This window comes from Nakaseomyces glabratus, chromosome H, assembly GCF_010111755.1.
Source record: "Nakaseomyces glabratus chromosome H, complete sequence".
In the NCBI taxonomy this organism is placed as follows: Eukaryota; Fungi; Ascomycota; class Saccharomycetes; order Saccharomycetales; family Saccharomycetaceae; genus Nakaseomyces; species Nakaseomyces glabratus.
In genome coordinates this window covers 86,802-109,933 of record NC_088958.1, presented here as the reverse complement: position 1 = coordinate 109,933, position 23,132 = coordinate 86,802, and the positions used below count along the sequence as shown (strand labels likewise).

Below are 23,132 nucleotides of genomic sequence, written 5' to 3'. Positions count from 1 at the left end.
TTCAAGATCTGGGTGATGCTACTGCAATTCTAAGTATTACGTAATATAAATAGCCGCTATTACTAAATTCTATATCTGTCTCTAAAGACTGGATTTCCCTTTTTGGAAATTCAGGGGGTGGCTGGGCGGCAAATGGGAATTTTCCCAAAATTAAAAAAAAAAGTATAAATACCACTTGGGATTAAGCAAAGGAAGTTTATCCTTCTTACTAATTTTTGTACGTAATTTCTAGAGTGAAAAAAGGGTTGATTTTTCCCTACTATTTCGATTTTGGCATTATTTAAATAAACACAAAATAGAGTTTCATTTTTGTCCTGATTTTAGGTCTTTTTTTTAACTCTAATTTTCTTCAAAATCTTTGAGCATGTCGTTTTTCCGAGATAATATTAACCTGCCATTTAAGAACAGATCGAATATATTTCAAAATAAGTTGAGGACGGTATCTGATGCGACAGATTACAATAATGAAAATTCTAAGCCAGAAGTGGCGGCCTCTGAGGACTCCTCAATAGTCATGGATGAGTACATAAACAAGATTATAGAAACAGAATACAGTGAGAATACAGTTGTAAACGACGACGTGGGAAATAGTTTTCAGAAACCTAACGATGAATTGCAAATAACAGAGATTAGAATAATTGATGATAAAGAACAGTTGGCCCCTGTTCAAGATCAAAGTCATAATCAAACTCAGCAAGAACTACGACCTAATTTCACACAAGTAAAAGAAAGCAAAAACGAAAATATTATGCAACCGCTAATAACAGAAAACTCAAACGATGTCTTGCTTGAAGCATTCACAAACACACAAAAGATATGCTCCAATCTTAAGTCACAGTTGCTCAAAGAGCAACGAGAAAATGAAAGATTGAAAAAAATGTTGAACGATTTTGAAGAAACTAATCAGAAAACTGGCAAAAAAATCAATGAATATAAATCTTTATTTGAGTCTCTAAATGAAAAATTATCTGTTCTTTCACATCAGAAGATCCAAAATGAGAAATCGTTGAAAGAGTTCGTTACATTCCAAGAAGAACAGAAATCAAAATTAGATAAAAGTCAAATTGAAATAGAGTCCCTAAAATCAAAATTGAATGAAGGTAAAAATATTCTGGATGTTATGAAAAATGATTTGATGCAAAAATCTTCTGAAATTGATTTTCTAAAAAAAGAATTAGATGAATGCTCTGGTTTACTGAGTGAGGAAAAAATTAAAAGCAATAAGATAAATCAGACAATTGAGAATAAAAATAATGATTTGGTTCATTACCTGGACAAAAACATAACCAATCAGCAGAATTTGATGGATGAGTTGTTTAAGCAAGTATCAACTAATAACTTGAAGAAGTTACTTCAGCGTCTAGATATAGCATTGACAAAAATGCAGAGCTTCGTAGAATCAAAGTCTTCAGATATTCTAGTTAAAATCCAAGAGTATGTTATATTAATATTTCATTTTATCTTTTCTTCCCTTTTCTTAGGAGAGGATATAACCAAAGAAGTTGCTCTACTAACAAATTTTGTTTAACTATTTTTATTTCATTTTGACTGCAAATAGCATGAAAGATAATCTTGTTTGGTAGTCATTTATAATGATGTAAAATAAAATTAGAAGTTATAGAAATAATAATGCCCTTGAGCTTTCTCTTGAAAATAACATTACAAATATTTTTAATTCTTTGAGCTCATTTATTGAAAACAATGCGAATCAAATAAATGATATTATTAGTTCAAATAGCAAGAATGCAATTGCATCAATAGATAATATTGATAAAAGATTTAACAGTTTTGAAAATTCATTAAAATCTGAAAATTCTCAACTTTTAAAGTTGCTAGAAAAACATGAACAAAACTTTAGCTCAAAGTTAGAAAGCATTGATTCATCTCTGAAAGAATACTGTTCCGAGGTCGATGTGACTAAAAAACTAAAGGATAAAATTCTTGCTCTGGAAAAATATAACATAAAACTAGAAAACGATGTGGAGAACAATCAACACTCTGAAAAAAGACTTGAGCAACTTTTAACCTCCCAAAGGAACGAAATTGAGAGCCTTAAAGTTGAGTTAAAAAGTAAGAACGAGACGCTCAAGAACTCTACTGCAGATGTTTTTAAATTGAAAGAGGAGCTGAGTGTGAAAGTTGCAGAAATTTCAAGACTAAACGAAATTAACAATCTACAAAAAGTAAACTACGAGAGTAAGCTAGGTTCTCAGAGTGAGATCCTCAAGGTACTAATAAAAGAAAAGGACGAACTAAAAACCAAAATTGATAGTATTGACGATGATAGAAAACGAGTAGAAGATGAGTTGTACAAAAAAGTTGCAAATTTCGATAAAATAAATAAGCAGTTGCAAAGTGTAAATGTTGAGATGGTGCAATTGGCAGCGAATAAGTTAGAATTAGAAGAAGAGACTAGAAATTTAAGAACTGTTTTAAAGGAATCTGAAAAATGTACAACTTCGATTGAAAGAGAACTTAAAGTTCTAAAGCAAGAGCGGATACAGTTGAAAGCAGAAAATCAAGATTTGGTCTCAGAAAAGCTTGAAATCGAGGGTAAACTAAAAGAGATGGCATCGAAGTGCATGGTCAATAATAAAGAAAAGAAAAAGGTGGCATCGGCCGATAAAAATCCTATAAATGGATATCGAAATGATTCTAATTCAAACGCTAGGAATTTGGAAGAAGTCAAAAAAGATGACTTACTTCAAAAGAAACACCAAAGGCCTTCCTCAATTATAAAAGAAAACACTCATAAACAGGATGATGAAGATATATTAGATGATGTGTTTGATCTGTCTTATTCAAATTCGGCTAGTGATTTTGAGAGTGTTTCATCAATAGCATTTCCAAAATTAGCTGCTAACTCAAAAGTAAAGGTAAATTCTAATTTGGAAAAGACAATTGGAGATAAACAGAATGGTCGAAACACTTCAAAGAAGAAATTCCTTATTGAAGATGTCAATGGGGACAAAAATACCAATTTCAAGCGCAGAAAGAAAACATGAAATTTTGAATTATTTTATTTACAGATATAACCTTCAAAATTCTCTTATTCAGGCCTATGAGCAGCTTTGGTTATGATACAGTAATATTGTTGAGTCCTCGATATCTTCATGGAATGAGGTCAAGAAAGCAGAAAATTACTATCTCGATTAGGCAAAATACTATGCAAGAAACAGCTGTCATCATCTAATAAAAGTATTCCTATTTTAGATAGGTTTGAATTTTATCAACTAGAACATCCTCATCGATACGATGCATCATCTTAAATAAACTCTCTTTGTCATTGTCTTTTTCAATATGCAAAACAGGTATGTCGAAGCAATACAGATCCCACCATTTTTTATTATTAAGTTGATTAATGTTGACAATATTCATCGATATATTGTGCTTGGGTATGGCATCACTTTCCAGTACATCTTCTATAATTTCTTTTGCTTCTTCACATAGTCCACATTGTGGTTTTGAGAATAATGTTAATTTGACACCACCTTTACTAACCCCTGTAGTAGCTGTTTGAATTAGTCTTCTCGGTAAACAAGACCGCATCGGAAGTAAGCGCAACATGATCTTTTCGATAATATAACTTGTTTTGATAGTTCAATAGGGTAATAACCAAATCATACACTACTGACATTTTGTTTCGCATGTGTCAACTTGCAAATTTCCAGTTTCTTATGACTCCTAGAGCTGTTTCTCTCTCTCCGCAAATTATTGAATTTCTTGAAATCTTGAATCATTTGTCCATGTGAAAAATAAAAAAAAAAGAAAAAAAAAGGGAGATTGACTATTGATTGAAGATTCAAACTTCACTATGACATCGCGTCAGTTATAAAATAACTAAACTTCTTTATAACTAGAATTCGTTATACTAAGATATTGAGAGACGTACTATTGATAATTTGTTAGCCTTTATTTTGTCTTTTTCGCATCTCACACATATACAAGATAATCGCCTACAACCAGAATGGCTAAAAAATTAACCGGAGAGGAGTTGCGTAAAATCGAGCAACATTTAATTGAGTTTCTCAAAACCGACATTGGTCCAATTTTGAAAAATGCTAGCGGAACCAAATTTGATTCTTACGACGAGAAGGTTAATGATGTCGATCTAGTTACCGTGGTAGATAAAAAAGTCGAGACACTTATTCGAAAATTTGCTGAAGAAAACTACCCAGAAATTAAGTTTATTGGTGAAGAAAGTTTATCAAAGGACGAACGTTTTGATCTTGAAGATCCTACGTTTATTGTCGATCCTATTGATGGCACTACAAACTTTATACATGGGTTTCCTTTTAGTTGTACCTCGATTGGTGTCGCGCAAGGTGGTAAACCGGTGATTGGCTGTGTTTATAACCCACACCTTAATCAACTATTTCATGCATCTTTGGGAAATGGTGCTTATCTAAATGATGAGCCCATTAATATTGAGAAAAGAACGCTATCCCTGAAGAAATCCATAATCGGTTTGGAGGGTGGAAGTGAAAGGGAAGACGGAAAAGGCACCAACTTTACAAAGAAATTTGATACTTATCGCAAATTATTAAGTGATAGAGGTGCATTCATTCATGGTTTCAGAAGTTTGGGAAGTGCAGCAATGAATATTTGCTACGTCTCAATAGGGTACATGGATGCATATTGGGAAGGCGGATGTTGGGCATGGGATGTTTGCGCAGGGTGGTGTATTTTGAATGAAGCAGGTGGTAAAATTGTAGGTGGTAATCCCGGTCAATGGAATATACCAATTAACAATAGGTCATACCTTGCTGTTCGTGGTGGTCTTGTTGATGATGATGAGCAGGAAAAATTTATACAGGATTTTTGGGGGTTTGTTGAAGGTGCTTTGAAATATTGAATATTATGACATTTAATGAAGATCATAACTATCGCACTAATTGAGTTGTTCATCAAATGTATGAAAATTTTAATGATATATAAATAATTCTACTGTACATGCATCTCACTTACTGTACTCGTTGGCAGTGCTGGATACATCGAAGGTACACTATATTAGAATGAAAGAGCCAAAATTCATGATACCAACATGTCATGCCCACCTCTACACTGTGAATAAATCAATGATTGTTGTATTTAAATAAGTGGGGAGTGAATCTATGACGTCTCCGGATTGTATATTCCTTATATTCAATTGTAAGCTTAGTGTACTACAATTATCATATTCTTGACAAGTCATATAATATTCCAATCGAACAATTTCGTTAAAGTTTACAAAGTTAGTTCTTTGAAGTCAGCGATGAGCATAGACGGTTAGTTATGAATTACTTGAAAGTTGCATTCAAATATTACTACTCATTTTATTGGTTTTGTACGCTTTCTAATTAGTTTTATGTAGTATATGATGTGGAGCAAGCGATTTGATTCGAGATTTTAAGCTTTCATTGGGTTTAACGTATGATTCTGTGAACGGACTATACTTTTAACATGGATGAGGAATACTCAAGTGAACAGAGCCCTGAGATAAATTCTAAGCTAGATAATGTGGCGTATCGTTTGGTAGGTTTTATTCTATCGAGCACTGAACAAGGTAATTCGGTGTTGGGGCGTGCAAAACTTCAAAAGGCTATAAAGCAATATGCCAGTAATGAAAATGTGGTACGATGTCCTATGTCGGATGTTTTGTTAAAGGTGAATCAAATACTAGATGATACTTACGGTTTTGAGTTAATTGGAGTGAGTACAAATAAAACAACGAGCCAAGCTGATCAATCAGGTAGATCAACGCCAATTGCTATAGCAGATAGTACAAAATCGATAAAATCCAGCGATATTAACTATTTTGTGTTACGAAATAAGTTGAAACCTATCACTGCAGTAGAAAACTTTAAAATTGAATTAGCCAAAGAGGCCTATGAAACATTTCTTTCAAAAGAATTGGGAGAAAATGAAGATTACAATTCAGATGGAGAGAATATCATACCACAGTCCCAGATAAATGCAACACTAAGCAGCGACTATGAAATTAAGGACAATTTAGTATTGAAAGGTATATTATCAGTTATGCTTTGCATAATACTATTTTCAAAGAATAATCTTTTAGAAAGAGACCTTTATGAAGAGTTAAAAAAATTTGGCATTTCAGAGAACAACCCTATACCTTTGCTTGATATGTCAATTGATTCAGTCTTAAGGATATTTGTAAATCAACAATATATAGATAAAAGAGATCAAAATACAGAGACAGGGAATGTTATTACCACGTACCATATTGGTAGAAGGACAAAATACGAGTTTGACTTCGATTCTGTGGTACTTCTTGTGAAGGAAATAATGGATATTGATGTGACAAAGGAGGAAAGGTTGAAAAGAGACGTAAAGAGAGCCTTGGCTGATAGCTATAGCTGAAGATGTTTATTTAATGAACGCAATAGGGTTTGAAAAATATGTTATCGTTTCTTGGTTAAGTGATCATTATGTTTTTCAGTCGATAAAATTGATGTTTGGATACGTAGTATGCTAAGTTTTGATATATTACAATGATAAGTATCCAGGCTACACCCTATCAAGAGACATGCGTCTCCTGACACTTCAAGGTTTTAGGATCATTCTTTCTCGAGTTCAAAATTAATCTAGAGAAGGCTATATAACAAATTCAAGACTTCCCAGAAATAAACGAGCATTTTATGATAATGGGGACCCCCATTTGTATCCATATATTGTGTAACAATAATTTACAAATCAAACAATATAACTAAAGTATATGATTTATAGATAACATATGCCACGAATTGGGCATCTCATCACTCCGATCGGTAAGTTAATGCAGAAAGAGCTCTTACATTAGGGTTTTGAATATTTGGATTACTTAAGCTTCCCATTATTATGTTAATCAATAGCTTATTAAATCGCTAGTTACTGATCTCATACGCCAGTCAACTTTGTTACCTTCATCTATTAGGCCACAGATAATAATCAAATGATTGGTAGACTTCAATGTAAGAACTCGAGTGGGTTAATATGTCGAATACATTGGAAACATGGTACGAGTATCCGGAGATTCATTCATAGTAGTACCAGTTTGTTTAATGAGGGATATGACAGGAAAAAAGATATGACGAATATAGACAGCTATGGAGTGAAGACTACAAAGTTTACTAAAGGTATTGCAAATCCAACCCGTTACTTAAGGAGAAGTTTTGTGCCTAGGAGTAAGAAGGTTAATGCTGTGGACACTGAATCTGAGGATGATAAGTTTGAGAGCTCGATATTGAAGACCTTAGTGATAAAGCCCTGTACAACTGTTACCACAGGTGAGAGGTATGACTTAGGAAAATGCTTAGAGATATTGAATATTAACGGGTTTCAGCCGTCCAACCTCATACCGGGAGAGATTGTGTCTTTTAATTATAGAACAAATGGTATTGATGGCACGATAATGATTTTGGGACAAACAGGATCAGTGGTATGTTGGGGTGTTGATGAAAGAACTGCACTTATAGAGATAGTGCCTTTGATATCTGAAGCTATTGTAAATAAACTGGAGGTTGAAGAATATGAAACAGAAGATATGGATTATATCGAAATTGAATCAGCTGAGGACTTGGAAAATCTTCGTTCACATTCTGGCATTCAATCTGAGCCGAAGATAAATAGTAGGTTGATTGGAGATGTAATCTTGATCAACTCAATTGAGAAGTCTGAGGGTATTTTGGATAAAGCTGCCTTTTCTAGCGGATTGTCTAGAAGTACTGCACTGGCAGTACTAGAAAATGCTATGGAGAGACACATATCAAACACTAGAATAATAACAGAGAAGATTTCTACGGGTATCAAACTTAAGGTAAAAGAGTCTGATGCTCTGAAGTCTATCGGTCGATTATTTTTAATAAGAGGAAGATTGAATTTATATTCCGAATTAATTGAGACACCAGATTTATATTGGAGTGAGCCGGAGCTTGAAATTATATTCAAAGACGTCTCCCGTTATTTGGATATTAGTCCCCGTATCAATATTCTAAACAGCAAGCTTGACTATTCAACTGATGAATGTAGGGCTATCTTGTCCCTACTTAATGAGCGTAATAGCTCTTTCCTAGAGTGGATAATAATATATCTGATCACTTTTGAGGTCATATTTGAATTATTTCATTTCTACAAGAGCAATCAAGAGAGCACGAAACGAGTAGAAGTTGATTGACAAATGGGACAATATACTTGTTTATGTTATTGCACTGTAAAAAACTATCAATATAATTTTTTATATTCTAGTTTGGTAAAAGAGCATGTTATATAAAGGTCATTCCTGAATTATGTAAATAGCCGCTATAATTAAACACATGTAATATATGCCTGTAACAATATTTATGTTTACTTCTTCTTAAAAAAACCGTCTATAGCACCTCTTCCGACAGCAACCTTTGGCTTTTTGGGTACAACCTTTTTGGGTTTTTTATCCATTTGCCTGGGACCAGAGTCGCCTGGCATACCAACGTTTGTGGCAGCTTCAAGCAGTATCTTTTGTTCAGCATCTTTGTCTGTCGAAGTCTTATAGAATACTTCTATGTCATGGAAAGCCTGCTTAACAGAAATGTCATATTTTTCTATTGGGATGTCGTCGTCCTGTAAAGAAACAAATATTATTTTTGGTACAAGAGAGACTAGAATATTTGAAGCGATAAAAATTTTGAAAGCATTCAAATCGTTTTTATCTAAGCTTGGCGGTACAGAAATACTGTTTGGAAAGTTCTCCACAATATTAACTATCTTGAGTTTTAGGTAATTTAGAATTTTGTCAAGCGTTATCTTATAATATTTGTCTCCGGCTTCTTCTATTTGGTCGGAGATATTTGACAAGCAATGTTCTAGTGTAGGTGAAGGTATTTGGCTCCAGTTTGCATGCCCATTATCAATCAACATATCTTGATGGTCACGTAGTGTTAAATATCTATCATCATCCTTCTTTGTAGTTTCCTTATGTGTTGGCTTAAAGTATTCCGATTCTTTTCCAGTAACGCAGTCCTTGAATTTGAAACCGATCAAGTTATAGGTCAAATCATACTTTGAGAAATATTTTATATTTGCGTTGGGTAGGACTGTATAATTTGTCTTGTCCTCTGAATTAACATGTATAGCAGACCTCAAAGGTTTGCCTTCTTCGTCGTAATGATAACGGTCGTTGATCTCATCCTTAACTTTCTCGTATTTCCTACCTTTACCAAAGCAATAGTCAGTGACTTGATATATTTCCGTTCCATATTTTAGTAGTTTGGTTGTGGAGCTGGATTCGTTGTTTGAAGATGCTGGCAATTCAAAGAAATATGCTTCACTCAGCAGTTTGATCTCACTTGGTAACAAACAGATACCTTCGATACCTACCCTCTTCTGCTCATCTTCAATTGTCATCCTTATCGTTGATACTTTATGTCCTAATATAACTTCAATCTTAAGGTTGCTTCAAGCCAGCTTATGGTCTTCATGAAGGTACTATTTCTACCATTCGGTCTCACCTCATCGCTAAATAGCATATTATTGTATTACGTGACGCATGACGCGAAAACTGATGCATATAATGTAAAGTTCTAACAAATAAGAATATAGACCAAATTAACTGTAGCTTCTTGATACGTGTATTTTGGTTTCATTTATTTAATTTGTTTCATATGCTTTTTTTAATTAGCATGCATCTTCTCTTTTTTACATACAACTGTAAACCTTTCATTTACATAAGTTTTAATATATATTCGGTGGGAATAGGGCGCTGTTTATTCTATTCGGTAGTGTCCATCGCCTCACCATCCGCTGGTTGTGTCATTTCCCCACTAGTAGAGATGATAACTTTACCATTATCATCAATATATTGATCTTGGTTTTCTTGAACAAACTTCACAGAACGTGAGCTGTCCAAGAAAAGTAGATATGCCTTCTTAACATCAGCAACTTCGACGGTGTTGCTCTTTCTCTTTAAAGCTATCTGTTGAGCAACCGATATCAGGTTGCTGCTGTAACGTAGACTGGTTTCACCTCCTGTCTTGGTTAGCAGGTCAAGTGCATCTGGTGAAAGTTCCACTTCTTCTTCTTGTGCTCTAATGGTCAAAATCGTCTTGATTTCCTCCTCGTTATAATTGGAAGTGGTTATTATAATTGACCTATCTAGTAGATCAAGTGGTAGACCATGTGGAGACTTGTAGTTAGTTCCTCTTGTCTTGGAAATACCTCTGTTGGTAGCCATCATTATGATTGGAGCAAACTCGTCTTCAAGGGCTCTGTTAATAAATGAGAAACATTCAATGTCAAGCATGTGGACTTCATCGATGAACAGAACACCTGGAACAATCTCTGCTTTGCCTTCTTCCTTCCACTCGGCAACTTTCGTGTTGATTTGATCTCTAACTTCTGATCTGATTTCACCTGTATCACCAGTAAATAAAGCTAGGAAACCTTGTGTTCTGCTGTTGATAACATCAATTTCATGTAAGGAAACTGTATGTACCACAGTCTTTCTCTTTTGTAGCTCACCTTCTGGGCATTGAACGAATTTTGTATCGTAGCCCATTGCATCGTAATCTCTTGATCTTGCAAATGATCTTCCCAGTTTAGTGATCTTACCACTGGCTTTGTCTATAGAGATCACATCACCAGCTAGAACCTTCTCCTTGGTGAGTCCATCAATCATCTTATTACCTAGTTCATAGATAGTCTCCATGTCTGTCGTCTTGATGGTCAGCTTACCTTGCTTGTGACCCCCGGTTATAGATCTGTCTATTTGAATTTCGACAACTTCACCCTCAATCAACTCTGTCTCTTCCTTGATCTTGATACCAATGGACTTTCTGAAGGCCTGTGTCAACGCCTCAGTCTTGCTCAACTCCAAGGAAAATATCTCAGAACCAGTAATAGCTGTGAATGGCACATCTTTACCCAGAGACTGCGATAGACCCATAGCGAGCGCAGTCTTACCAGTGGAAGGTGGGCCCGCGACTAGGATTGCTCTCCCAGCAATGGAGCCATTCTGAATCATCCTCAATATAACACCGGCGGCTCTTCTGGCCTGTAATTGGCCAACCATTCCCTCAGAAGAGGCACGGGGCTGTAAGTTGTCATCCAGACCAAGACCTGTGATGTGTGAGTGTGCTGCAATCAATGAAAGCGACTTCAGGGACCCGTTCGGGTCGTTAGGATCGCTGGTTTGAATAGACATTGCTTTTGCTGCTATAGTTACGCTTACGCTGTTACTGGAGCTTAACACTAACAACAATTCACTGCTAGTTACACCTTCTATGTAATTTGTACTTCTTAATGGAGCTCTCAGCTCTCTTTTTGAAATTTTTCAAGAAATCGTAGTTTGCAATATTTTAAGGGCTTTGGGCCGCAAGCTCATCTCGAAATTCTCACCAAGTTACTCAAAAGAAGGAGTTACTGGCTATTGGGAGTAATAAGCACTGTCTGTGGCCTAGGTGATTGTTTAATGGTAGACGAGAAGTGGAAGTGATGCTGTGGCAATGGTTAAGCGGGCCGCTGTCTGTGCTGTGCTGCGGGTTTTGCCCCGATTTCTCTAACACTTTTTTGCTGGTTAATGGACGGAAGTATTCGATAGTGAGGTTGCTGAAGGAGGATGACATGTCCTTCCTGTATCTGGTACGGCTAGAAGATGGCATGCCTCTGTTAAGTGCTGCTGCAAGTGGGGACGATGACGATGGATATGAGAGTGTGAATACGTACACTCTTAAGCGGATACGGTGTCCCATCGGGAATATTAGCAATGTCTCCGATGCTATGCGGGAGATAGACAACTATAAAAGATTCCAAAGCCCATACGTGGTATCTAGCGTTGACTCACAGGTGATACAAGAACTGGACGGAGCAAAGACGATATATATAGTGTTTCCACACTACCCATTGGGTTCGCTGCAGGACTCGATCGACGACAGAATACTGGATGGCACATTTGTCTCTGAAAGTGAATGCATTCGCATAATGTGTGGTATCGCTCGCGGTTTGCTGTGCTTGCATGATTCTAGCAGTGCCCCTAGAGGGGTAAGGACATTGACGACAGGAGTTGATGAAGGGGCTTCCGATAACGTAAACACGGACTTCAATTTATCAGATAACTTGGGAGATGACAGGGATAAGATTTCTGCTTCTTACACGGATGAAGCAGGTTTGTCCATGGATGAACATCTTCTTGAACTGGACTCTATATCTACTACTTCAGTTGTGCCTGTTTCCTACAGTCATAAGATGTTATCTCCATCGAATATTATATTCTCCTCGAATGGGTTACCAATTATTTCAGAATTGGGTTCTTGTTCGAAGGCTGATGTTGAAATCAAAACTGCGAAGCAGTTAAATCGATTAAGAGAATGGGTAGATGATAATTTTAATAGCTATATGGCGCCCGAGTTTCTAGACCTTAAGACCAACTCGAAATTGAGCACGAAAGTAGATGTTTGGTCATTCGGTTGTATCTGTTATGCACTTTTGTTTGGTATGAACCCTTTTGAAAGAGAAGAGCAATTATATGGTGCGTCGATAAAATATGCTATATCCACCGGCAAGTTCAGTTTCCCTTCACAATCGCGTTACTCTGATAGCATATTGGATATTATAAGATCATGTCTGCAAGTGGATCCTTCTGAAAGGCCATCTGTTAGCATTGTACTCAACAACTTGCAGCAATTGCAAAGTTAGTCATTACTAAAGGAGGAGTTTAACATATTCTAACACATATACGGTTTAAATACATAGCTGGTCTAATGTCATAGTCTGTTTTTTATGGTTAGTTATCAAGCATACCGTCCGTACTCGTTTTACGCAATGCATACTAGATTTTGATGGAATAATTACTTTAACTGAAAATATGGATGATTAAATTACATATATGAGAGTTATGAAAGCAGTTTGTATATATAGGATATGATAATAAGATAACGGAGATTTCAAGAAAGGAAGTGGAAAGGTATATTTTTATGCAAATTCGAATAGTTGCGGATTACCATTAAGTAATTGAGGAACTATACGACAAGTACCCCATTTCCCATGCTTCTCCTGAGTTATCTTTTGTCATGTTTCTTAAGTAAAACTTCATGAAATTATATGAGAGTTACATCTTCAGTATTTCATTAGTAGAAGGGTATCTTCATATAACCACGAGTTTTAGTCTTTTTTTTCTTTTAGTAATTGCTTGTGGTAAATGTGAAAGATGCGGAACAAATTCAAGTTACTATAATCTTTATTCCTTTTGTCTCCATTAACTGATTTTGGTGATTTGCACGTCTGATTAATGATGTTTTATTGATGAAATCGTTCTTTTCGTTGTTTTTTTTTCTATTATTAAAAATGGTGAATCAGTCTAGCAATTTTACATCTTTCTTCTCTTACCGACAGTGGCTTGGAAACCTGTCTTAATGGAAGAGACGGATCTGGTGGAACCACAACTCTTACAAACCATGAAGAACAATCTGTTGGATTGTTCCTTCTTTAGCTCTGTGTTGATACTCTTACAAGTCTTACATGTCACGTATTCCAGAATGTATCTTCTTAGCACGTTTTCCATCTGCTTGGACTGGAACTTACCCTTGATGACCAGTCTCTTTTGACCGTCGACGGAACCAGAAGTACCCAATTCAGCAAACAGGTACTGGATCAAGTGCTCTGTGGATCTCTGCAGCTTTTCGGAGATTTCTTCGATGTTAGAGAAAATAGTCTTCTTACCGTCACGCAAACAGACTGGAGGAGGGATTCTGAACTTAGGACCGCTTCTGTCGCCAGCCAACTCTGGGTTGTTCTCCCTTAGAATATTGAAAAACCTGGACAGCAACTCAGGGTATGGCAGACCGACGTTCTGCTGTATAGAGGACTCCTGGCCCACCGAAGACTCCTTGCTATTGCTCTCGCCTGTAAGACCGGCCTTGGCCAGCTCCTTCTCAAACTCATCAGTAACCTCCTTCGACTTCTTCTTCTTCTTCTTCAAAGTAAGCTCACTAAGCGCCTCAGTAACCTCGTCAGCTCCAACTTCCTCCTCCTTCACGCTCTTGCTCTTCTTCTTCTTCTTCTTCAACCCGGCAAATGGATCGTCAACAACCTTCTTCACTTCAATATCACTCATCTCGCTTAGGCTCGCTTAGCTCACTTCTATGGTTCCAAGCAACTACCTTTGCAACTACTATTGCTAAATATCTTCTCTTCTTTATTATCCCATCAGTACTGAAACGCCCGCAGCTTCACTTTTTTCAACTTTTTTTTTTCCAAAATTTTTTTGCAAAAAAATTTTTTGTCATTCGCCTTGGTGCCACTGAAACACCCGCAGGCAATGCTCTTTTCTCCCAACTCGAAGCTTTCACCAATTGCCCAGAGTGTAGTGAGCTGCGTGATATCCCATGTGATTGTATATGCTATTTGATCCTATCTACTTTGCTATTTGATCCTATGTTAGATGTCTTTAGATATCTCTTGTGTCTACTCCAGTTGCAGCGACTCTGTCTGCTTGGCGAGCACTTCTGTGGCCTCCTTGGTGACTTGCTCGATCTCTGTACCGTGGGATACTTTGACGTCGTCCTCAGACTCAGACTCAGACTCGGGCTCCACGTCAAACTTCTTCAAGAAGTAGTTCTCCACTTCCTCCTTGCCGTTGTTCTCCGCTTCAAAGATCGGGTCGTGTCCGAACTCGTTCTTCACAAACGGGTCGGCATCGCACTCGTCACACAGGTACTGAACAACATCCAGCTTGCCGTTCAGCGTAGCCCAGTGCAGCGCCGTGTTCCCGGTCTTGTTCTGCAGGTTCACATACCGCCCCACAGCGCCAGCATCCGCACTCTGCTTCACCTGCTCCATTATGTACTTCACCACTTCCAAGTGCCCGTTCGCAGCTGCCATGTGCAGCGCAGTAGACCCGTTGTCAGAGCTCACACACGTAGCCAACAGCTTCGGATGTATCAGCGTAGTGAATATCTCCTGCAGCGACTCCAGATCACCAGCCCTGGCATCGAGAATAACGGCGTCCTGGTCCTCCTGCTCTAGCGGCTTTTCATGCAACGACATCTTTATCTTGTCTCTTGTCTCTTGTCTTTTGTCTTTTGTACCTTGTCTCTTGTACTTTGACTCCTGTACCTGGTACCTTATACCTCTTCCAGATCGCAATACAATACCACACCTAAACTCTGCACTGCTACAAGACTCTGCAAGTCTCTGCCATACTCCCACCATCTCTTCATTGCTCATCGCAACTTTTCACTCATTTTTTTCCATCGAGGGCCCTCATCGCTCTTCCAAGTTAATGTGCTCTCAGAAGGGCTCGTACCAGGTCCCAAAATGAGTAGATGAAGTCCCATCAACCCAATGGGCCCCACCTATGCATGGAGTGGCATATAAGCAAAGGGCTAGCCACGGAGCCTGCGGTCTGCTGTGGTGTCGTAGTGCAGCCAGAGATGGACATCGCACAGCAGCTGCGGCGGCTCGAGGACACAGCCGAGGAAGCGCAGGAGCAATGGCTAGCGGAGCTGGACTGCGCGTACGCACAGTTCAACGAACGCATCGCAGACCTGACCAAGTACGACCGGGAGAAGTGCAAGCGGCGGTTCGACGCGCTGTTCGCATGGAGGAACTCCGGCGGGGGCTCCGGCGGGGGCTCGGGACAGGGCCCACACGGGCAGCGCCTCAGGTTCAGGTTCAAGCACACACCGAGGTTGAAGACAAGCACCGAGGCACCGGCGGGTGACCCTGCCGCAAGGTCCACGCCACCGTTGCAGCATGTAGACGCAGTACTGGAGCTCAGCGAGATGCAGATGAAGCGGGTATTCAACCTGGACAGACTCGACAGGTGCGTGGTGCTCTACGATGGTGCCAGCAACGACGCCATGTCGGCATTCTCAATGGCACATGCAAGAAACACAGTGGTATCGCTCAACGTACCGCAGATGCTAGGAAGCATCTTTGTTACAGACTGTGAGCACACTACGCTGTTGATAAGGCTGAGGTTCGGAGAGAAAGTGCAGATAAGACTGCATAACTTGGTCAATTGCCAAATACAGGTGGAGCCCGCAGATAACACAGCCAGCGCTCAGACAGTGATTATTGAGGACTGCGACGAAGTAACTTTCCACTCGACTGCACAGGACTTGATCGCTATCAGGAACTTTAATGTGTTCAAAGCCCATACAGATAAACCGCCTTATAAATGGGGCCCACCATTACCCGACCAGGACCAGGACCCCATAAAGCTCAGGGAAGCATACATCGCTGCCGAAAGGGGCATAGTAATGTAATATGCGTGAAAAGAAACAGTTGTTAGTGCCAATCGTTATGCTAAGGACGACTATGCTCCACTATAAAGCTATAAAGTGGAATTAGCATATTGACATTTTTTTCATTTGCACAGAAAAGTGCGCAGCGTGTTCATATGATTTCCTAATCGGGCAAATGGTAAATATTCCCATTTTGCCAAAAATATACTCTCGATGGGCTCATCAGCTATTTACTTCTTGTTTAGAGACTAGTTTCCAAGGGCAGAGTATTGTGAGAGTGAACTTTTGATCGGCATCTTGGAAGGGATGGATATCTTGATTCTTAAACAGCGACTCTTTGAGGCTCGAGAGTTCGAAAGCGTTAAAAAGCTAGCTTTCTGAGTTTCTAAAGCTATTCCATATAACAACAAAAAGGACAGCATTTTGAAGGATTAGAGAACTATATAAAAGTTTGACAGCGGATATGACTGATAGCAACTCGTTCTTGCAGCGGTATGTTGATCTGGTCAATACAAATGAATCTCCTGTATCGCCATTAGGGCTAAAATCCTCTTCCAAAACCAACTTACTCTCCCCATCCCCAGTTAAGTCAAAACTATCATCCCCAGTATCTTTAAGTATGGCCGACAAAGAGAACCAGGGTTACAAGAAATCATTTGATCTGCCCCAGACACCAACCAAGAGTCAGTCTGTCTCTAAAGCATTTACTGCAGATGAGTTAAGGTACTACGAGTTCCTTTGCAGAGTTCATGAAGTCAAAGTCTGGATCGAATCTGTTATCTCAGAAGAATTACCTTCCGTTACAGAGCTTGCAACAGGTGATGTTATGAGAGATGGTGTTTTTTTGGCAAAGGTTACCAACAAGATCAACCCGGCACTTGCTCCATCCGTGTTCCCAGCAGGTGATAAACTACAATTCAAGCATACTCAGAACATTAACGCATTCTTCAGTTTGGTTGAGCATGTTGGTGTTCCAGATTCTTTTAGGTTTGAGCTACAAGATCTGTATAACAAAAAGGACTTGCCTCATGTATTCGAAACACTACACATCATGATTAGCATAATTAACAAGAAATGGCCAGGAACCACGCCAGATATTAAGAATGTATCTGGAACGATGGTTTGTACAAAAGAAGATATTCAAGTCTGTAGAAGAGCATGGCCAAGAATAAAGGACTTTGGATCACTAGCTAACACTAGCGCTGTACCTAGTCCTAAAAAAGTTGACATTCCAAAATCCGAAGGACTAATTCAGGATTTTAGTTCTTCTATCACAAAGGATAAAAAAGTCAACACTATGGAACAACAACCTAAAACACCTATTAAACCGAAGGCTGAGGGTAGACCTACTTATATTTCTTCATTTAAAACACCTGTATCTAAGGTTTTAGACACATCAAAGACAGATGAATATATGAGCTTAAAAGATGGTCCCTCGGCTGCAAATATATTTGCGAAAACCCCAAGTTTATCATACTCTCCTTCGAAAATGACTAGTTTCTCCTATTATTCTCCATCAATTTCCAAATACCTTACATTTGACACAGATTTCTATATGCGTAGAAGTCAGTATCGCGATAGTGAATTGAGTCATTATTCTACTTATAAATACTCTCCATCTAGGTATTCACCTACCAGGAAAACAAGAATGAATGAAGAAGAATTCCTCGATTGCGTTATGAAAATTCAAGCTATGACTAAAGGTGTTAATATAAGATACCAGATCTACTTACAGAACCAGCTTTTGTCTCTATTTAAAGAAGATGTGGTTGGGCTACAGTCTCTAATAAGGGCTAATTCATTGAGAAAGATGAAAGGAACAAAATCGCATAAATGGAGGTCAATTGAGAAGTCAGTTGATTTTGTATCTCTAACCTCACTTATTAGAGGAAATAGAATTAGGGATAAACTTGATAAAAAGCGGATTGCAGTGAACAGAAAGGAGTCTAGTATTATTCTGTTTCAAAGCATATGCCATGGCATACTTGCTAGGCGAAATGCGACAGTCCTCTCCAGTTACGTGAAAAACAATACAACAATAGTCACAATAATGCAGGGCTTACTGAGAGGTAAATTGGCTAGAAACGTGGTCTCACATACATCAAAAGATCTGCACGCTAACATCCCCTGCTTAACTGATATACAAGCCACAGTCAGGAGCATATTAGTGAGGCAATGTATTGATAATAGAAGAAAAGCATTCTTTGCTCCATCAATTTCCTCAAGTTTGGAAGCCTTCCAAACTGTTGGGAGGTCTTTATTGCAGAGAAGGGAAATTCAAAGAATAAATATTGAGTTATCTGAGTCTCATAAATTAATCGCTTTATTAAAAGGACACTCCGTCAGAAGAAGGATTGGCCGGTGCCAGACTGATCTCTCTTCTGAACTTGAACCAGCAATAGGTTTTCAAGCCTTAGTTCGTGGTATTCTGGTTAGGTATACTTTGGACTTGGTTGATGATATAGTTGAATATCATCAAATAGAAGTACTTCAATCTTTAATTAGAGGTGCCCTTCAAAGAGGTGCTATTAAGGAGAATACTCATCACTACCGAAAAAACATTTCTCATATAATACAGATCCAGAGCCATATTCGTATGTTCCAAATGAAGACTGCGTACCAAGAACTAATGACATACCCAAACCCATCGCTGTGGTCAGTTAAAAAATTTGTTCACCTTCTGAATAACAGGAAATCGATTGAATCCATACAAGATGAAGTGGAGACTTACCAAGCTTCACTGGATTCCGAGAATATGAAGAAGACCAAAGTATTGAGAGAAATAAAGCACCAACTGGATTTGTTAGACGTTTTAGAAAGACAAAATTTAGCTAAAGGAATCAATCATGGTACATTCTCAAAAATCAAGTCTAAAGTTCCTAACTCTAATTATCCTGGGTTTGAGGGTTTGTTCTACTTGTTACAGGTTGATCCGTCTTACTGGAAGCTAATGGCAGCTAAAGAGAAAGAATTCTCGATGAGAAATATCTATTCTACCTTTACTACAACGAATAAAAAGATGGAAGAGAGAGAGCGGCGATTATTTATGAAGCTTGTATCTGAACTACTCCAACAAGATATACAAGAATGCACATCAGTAGGAGAATTTATGGCGTTCTCTTCACCTTCCTGGAAATTATTACTTGATGAATTCATAGAGAAAGAGTACTCGGAAGCATTCGAACTTTTTGTACCTGTTTTGTCTTTTCTTGGGAATCGTGAAACAGATTTTACAAGCGACCCTTACGTATTATATGAAAAGTTTTACTCAGAAGCTCCCAGTAGTCAGCCAATTGAAAATCAAAGGGTAAAAAATGAGTTTATTAAGAATTTGAGGAATATTTGGCATGCCATTGAGATGATTGCAGAAATATTTTCTCGTAAAACCAATGAAATACCAGTTGAATTAAGATATATTTGTACCAAGACACTGTGTTATTTCGCTGATAAAAATATTTGTGAGGAGGAAGCTTTAAAAGCAATCTCAATGGTATTAATTGAAAGCTTTATTGAACATTTCATGGTTAATTTCCAAAAATTCGGCTTTGATCAATACAATGATGAAAACATCAATGATAAAATTAAGGTCGTAATTGAGTCGCTGAGAATAGTCTTCCTCCAAACCTCTTTCGATGGATATCACAAGCCATTGAATCAATATAGTGGAGAAATAAGACCTCATATCAAGAATCTCCTATATAATCTACTGGTTGATTTAGAATATGAGCAAGTTGGGTATGCTGAGATCTATAATGACATGGTTTCAACAAGCCCTGTCCTAGAGCTTTTATCTTCAAAAGTAATTGAAGTTGCACAAATGTTTAGTGATTATTCTGAGGATTTTACTGATTTGGATCCAATTCAGGATGTCTTGAAAACTATGGACTTTAAACTAATGAGCAATAATTCTGGTAGAGTTACATTAGAGCTTGACTCATCTTCGTACAGATTTTTAACTGGGGATGATGGCATTAGGAAAGTGTACGATCAAGTCAAGAGAGCATTTGTCATCATGATTCAAGTGGAAGATGTTGAGACAAATCTGTATGACCTTTCTGTTAGTAGTGTTTTACCTCAGGATGAACCTGTTTTTCAAGAGTTGCTAAGAAATAATATAGGATTGGAGAAGGATTCGTTTGTCTCAAAACTTACCCCGAGAACATACTTCACGTTGAAGAATGAAACCTTGAGAAATATTCAAGAGTTGACAACAGCAAAAGTTATCTGTATGAAGGACAATAAGCTCCAAAATTTCTTGAATGATATCGCTAATACAATAAAAAATCCTGATTATGCGCTACATTTCGTGGAAAAAGAAGTTGAAATGACAAATAGAACTCTGGTTGAAATACAAAATGTAAATCATAAGTTGGAAAGTGAACTAAGGAATATGAGGAGCTTTGTATCGTCTACTATTTCTGATATTCAAAAAACCTCAGATTTTACACCTCACCATAAAGGTGCATTGGGCAATCTAAAAAGTGCTTACAAAAAAGTTCAAAATAAGGATAGCAAACTGGACGGTCTAAAGTATAAATGGAATGCTAGACAACTATATGAGAAAGGCATTTTGAAGAGGATCCAGGGAGAAAACCTCGGGAAACATTCAGTTAAAGTATTTGGTTCTAGTGGGCCTAAATTTCCCGACATTAATTTTAGAATTTCAACCACAAATGGTTCTCGATTTGGGATTCAAATGACTGATAAACGTAAAGGTCCCGAACACAAACATATGGATATCACTGACTTCTTTGAGTTCAGAGATTTGTTAGAAAAACAGGCAAAAAATCCAAAGGGTACGATAACACTATTGAATAGAAAAGTAGACCTGAATGTTGCTGAATTATTAAAGCTAGTAACCACGGCTTTCTATTATAGACAGTCGATATAACGCTATCAGTTCTATATTACATATAATATTAATATATAATGCAATTTCTGTTACATGATCTTTCTTCGATTCATGTCAAAGTATAGTATAAGCTTCTCATTAGCGACCAAATAGACCAAGGAAACCTCTTTTCTTTGGCTGTTCTTCCTTATGGTTTTCAGGTTCACTAGATTGCTTTTCAGCTGGTTTATTTTCTGTAATATTCCTTTGTTCAAATTTCTCATATTGGATATAGTTAAAAGCCAAGTCAAATAAAGTTGGCTTAGCTCCTACAGGCTGCATATGTGGGGTTAATGGGAACAGGTTGCTGATATTAACATCTGAAGCTTCGATTTCCTTCTGGTTACTAATCTTCTCAATAACAGATAGCTTGTATTTACTCTTCCCTGTTGTTTCTAGGGACTTTTGGTAACCTGCTAGAGCAATAACACCCGTCCAGGCTGCTTTGATATTGCTTTGGTTCTTTTCTATGTCAAGTTTGTCAAAAAGTGAATTAGGAAGAATTTCATCGTTACTGTAAAGCATATCCTGTTCGAGTTTAGAGTTCAATTCTTGGAATGATCTTACGTGCAATGCCAAAGCTTCTCTATATTTGCCCTTAGATTGGTAAAGATATGCCAATGCCTTTGAGCTTAACAAAGTTTTGTAGTGTAAATCCAGAAGTTCGAGTTGGTACATTAGTTCATCATCCGAATAGATACCTGGCAATTCCATGACTTCATGTAAAAATACAGAGAGATTACTGGTTATACGTTCTAGTTCTTTGTACTTCACTACCTTGGCAGACAGAGTTGAACAAGATTTATCCCATTGCTGCCATAGTTCTTTGCAAATCTCATTGTCACGTAGGATGTTTACCATAAGTTTATTGTATTTGACGTAAGAAAGTAAGATTTGATTATTTTCTTGTGGATCATCAATATCTGCATTTTCGGTGGATTCATTTTCATCATAATTCGCTATTACTGCCTCTTGTTTAGACAAGGCATCCTCCCAATATAGTAGTTTGCTGCTGTAATCAGACAACTTCGAGATCTCAACTGATTCGGCCAATTCTATTAGATGAGATACTTCACGATCTGTTATTTTAGCTTGGAAGGATCTCCAATTGATATTGGTCAAAGAATTTGTGGTTGTATCGTCTACCTCTTTTATGTCTAACTTGAAGCCATTATTCAATAGTAGCTTCACAATCTCATCTTTGTCACCAATCGATTTCAAAGACTCAATAATGAAATTTTGTAATCTCACATTTGAAACAAGATTTCCTGCATATTGCATTAAAGAGTATTCATATTTTGATTGGATAAAACTAGAAATATCCTCACTGATATAATTGTGTTCAGCTAAGTATTGCAACCCAGCAAATGCTAGAGCTAAAAGCCCAGCAACGTCGCTTTCAGCCTTTTTCTTGGTTGTTAGTTTACCATTCAAAATAAATTCAGCCTTTGCCAGCTTGGAATATATTAAGTATTGAAGACGAGTGACATAGTTTTGTTCGTTCTGGGTTAAAGCAACTAGACCTTCGACTAATTTTGCAACTTTTTTTAATCTAGTTTGGATAACTTTCCTCTCTGGTCTTTTTAACTTACCTCTTTGGCGACCCCTTAATTTTAACGTCTCCACGAGACTCAAGTCTCTCTCGACTTGCAAAAGGTAAAGAACACCATAAAGCTTGGATTGCTTATCATAATTATCGCTAGTGATCTTGGAGAACTTCTCCTTTTCGCTGTACTTCTTGGTGTCCTTGGTAACACCCTGACAGCGGTGTCTGAGTTTCTGTAACTTTCTGTTCAATTTATCATGATATTTAACAAAATCCTGATCAGTCTCGAGGATTTGTTCCACTCTTACACCGTAGGTGGCATTGATTGGTGAGAAAATAGGCATAATTACTAAACCGTTCCCTCCTTTGTTTTCACTTCCTTACAATCTATTTCGAAGCTATCTCAACTGGAATCTATCGGTTTCACCGGGGTAGAAAGTGTAATAAAAGCAACTTAATAGGAGAATAATCCAACTTAGAGCAAAATTTGTTACCCAAT

The 23,132-nt window shown here is 37.6% G+C and overlaps 13 protein-coding genes across 13 annotated transcripts; 7 read left to right on the top strand and 6 right to left on the bottom strand.

Annotated features, from left to right (window-relative positions):
- Window positions 1-364: 364 nt before the first annotated feature.
- ZIP1 (Zip1p) lies at window positions 365-3,005 on the top strand (the record flags this gene model as incomplete). The annotated part of the gene is made up of 2 exons (XM_002999502.1): window positions 365-1,434; window positions 1,613-3,005. 2 exons carry the CDS (start codon window positions 365-367, stop codon window positions 3,003-3,005), a joined length of 2,463 nt encoding a protein of 820 aa, XP_002999548.1.
- A 199-nt stretch (window positions 3,006-3,204) lies between these two features.
- On the bottom strand, window positions 3,205-3,567 carry MGP12 (Mgp12p; the record flags this gene model as incomplete). Its single annotated transcript, XM_446848.2, has 1 exon — window positions 3,205-3,567. One exon carries the CDS (start codon window positions 3,565-3,567, stop codon window positions 3,205-3,207), a length of 363 nt encoding a protein of 120 aa, XP_446848.2.
- Window positions 3,568-3,967: 400 nt separating this feature from the next.
- Window positions 3,968-4,855, top strand: INM2 (inositol monophosphate 1-phosphatase INM2; the record flags this gene model as incomplete). The annotated part of the gene is made up of 1 exon (XM_446847.1): window positions 3,968-4,855. One exon carries the CDS (start codon window positions 3,968-3,970, stop codon window positions 4,853-4,855), a length of 888 nt encoding a protein of 295 aa, XP_446847.1.
- A 587-nt stretch (window positions 4,856-5,442) lies between these two features.
- On the top strand, window positions 5,443-6,363 carry NSE3 (Smc5-Smc6 complex subunit NSE3; the record flags this gene model as incomplete). Its single annotated transcript, XM_446846.1, has 1 exon — window positions 5,443-6,363. One exon carries the CDS (start codon window positions 5,443-5,445, stop codon window positions 6,361-6,363), a length of 921 nt encoding a protein of 306 aa, XP_446846.1.
- Window positions 6,364-7,069: 706 nt separating this feature from the next.
- On the top strand, window positions 7,070-8,155 carry MRX10 (Mrx10p; the record flags this gene model as incomplete). The annotated part of the gene is made up of 1 exon (XM_446845.1): window positions 7,070-8,155. One exon carries the CDS (start codon window positions 7,070-7,072, stop codon window positions 8,153-8,155), a length of 1,086 nt encoding a protein of 361 aa, XP_446845.1.
- A 170-nt stretch (window positions 8,156-8,325) lies between these two features.
- Window positions 8,326-9,360, bottom strand: RNH202 (Rnh202p; the record flags this gene model as incomplete). The annotated part of the gene is made up of 1 exon (XM_446844.1): window positions 8,326-9,360. One exon carries the CDS (start codon window positions 9,358-9,360, stop codon window positions 8,326-8,328), a length of 1,035 nt encoding a protein of 344 aa, XP_446844.1.
- A 364-nt stretch (window positions 9,361-9,724) lies between these two features.
- Window positions 9,725-11,155, bottom strand: RVB2 (RuvB family ATP-dependent DNA helicase reptin; the record flags this gene model as incomplete). The annotated part of the gene is made up of 1 exon (XM_446843.1): window positions 9,725-11,155. The coding sequence occupies one exon, from the start codon at window positions 11,153-11,155 to the stop codon at window positions 9,725-9,727; it is 1,431 nt and encodes a 476-aa protein (XP_446843.1).
- Window positions 11,156-11,445: 290 nt separating this feature from the next.
- On the top strand, window positions 11,446-12,645 carry ENV7 (putative serine/threonine protein kinase ENV7; the record flags this gene model as incomplete). The annotated part of the gene is made up of 1 exon (XM_446842.1): window positions 11,446-12,645. The coding sequence occupies one exon, from the start codon at window positions 11,446-11,448 to the stop codon at window positions 12,643-12,645; it is 1,200 nt and encodes a 399-aa protein (XP_446842.1).
- A 670-nt stretch (window positions 12,646-13,315) lies between these two features.
- Window positions 13,316-14,062, bottom strand: SUI3 (translation initiation factor eIF2 subunit beta; the record flags this gene model as incomplete). Its single annotated transcript, XM_446841.1, has 1 exon — window positions 13,316-14,062. One exon carries the CDS (start codon window positions 14,060-14,062, stop codon window positions 13,316-13,318), a length of 747 nt encoding a protein of 248 aa, XP_446841.1.
- A 350-nt stretch (window positions 14,063-14,412) lies between these two features.
- YAR1 (Yar1p) lies at window positions 14,413-14,994 on the bottom strand (the record flags this gene model as incomplete). The annotated part of the gene is made up of 1 exon (XM_446840.1): window positions 14,413-14,994. One exon carries the CDS (start codon window positions 14,992-14,994, stop codon window positions 14,413-14,415), a length of 582 nt encoding a protein of 193 aa, XP_446840.1.
- A 386-nt stretch (window positions 14,995-15,380) lies between these two features.
- Window positions 15,381-16,217, top strand: CIN2 (GTPase-activating protein CIN2; the record flags this gene model as incomplete). The annotated part of the gene is made up of 1 exon (XM_446839.1): window positions 15,381-16,217. One exon carries the CDS (start codon window positions 15,381-15,383, stop codon window positions 16,215-16,217), a length of 837 nt encoding a protein of 278 aa, XP_446839.1.
- Window positions 16,218-16,659: 442 nt separating this feature from the next.
- On the top strand, window positions 16,660-21,087 carry IQG1 (Iqg1p; the record flags this gene model as incomplete). The annotated part of the gene is made up of 1 exon (XM_446838.1): window positions 16,660-21,087. The coding sequence occupies one exon, from the start codon at window positions 16,660-16,662 to the stop codon at window positions 21,085-21,087; it is 4,428 nt and encodes a 1,475-aa protein (XP_446838.1).
- A 99-nt stretch (window positions 21,088-21,186) lies between these two features.
- SRP68 (signal recognition particle subunit SRP68) lies at window positions 21,187-22,977 on the bottom strand (the record flags this gene model as incomplete). Its single annotated transcript, XM_446837.1, has 1 exon — window positions 21,187-22,977. The coding sequence occupies one exon, from the start codon at window positions 22,975-22,977 to the stop codon at window positions 21,187-21,189; it is 1,791 nt and encodes a 596-aa protein (XP_446837.1).
- Window positions 22,978-23,132: the final 155 nt, after the last annotated feature.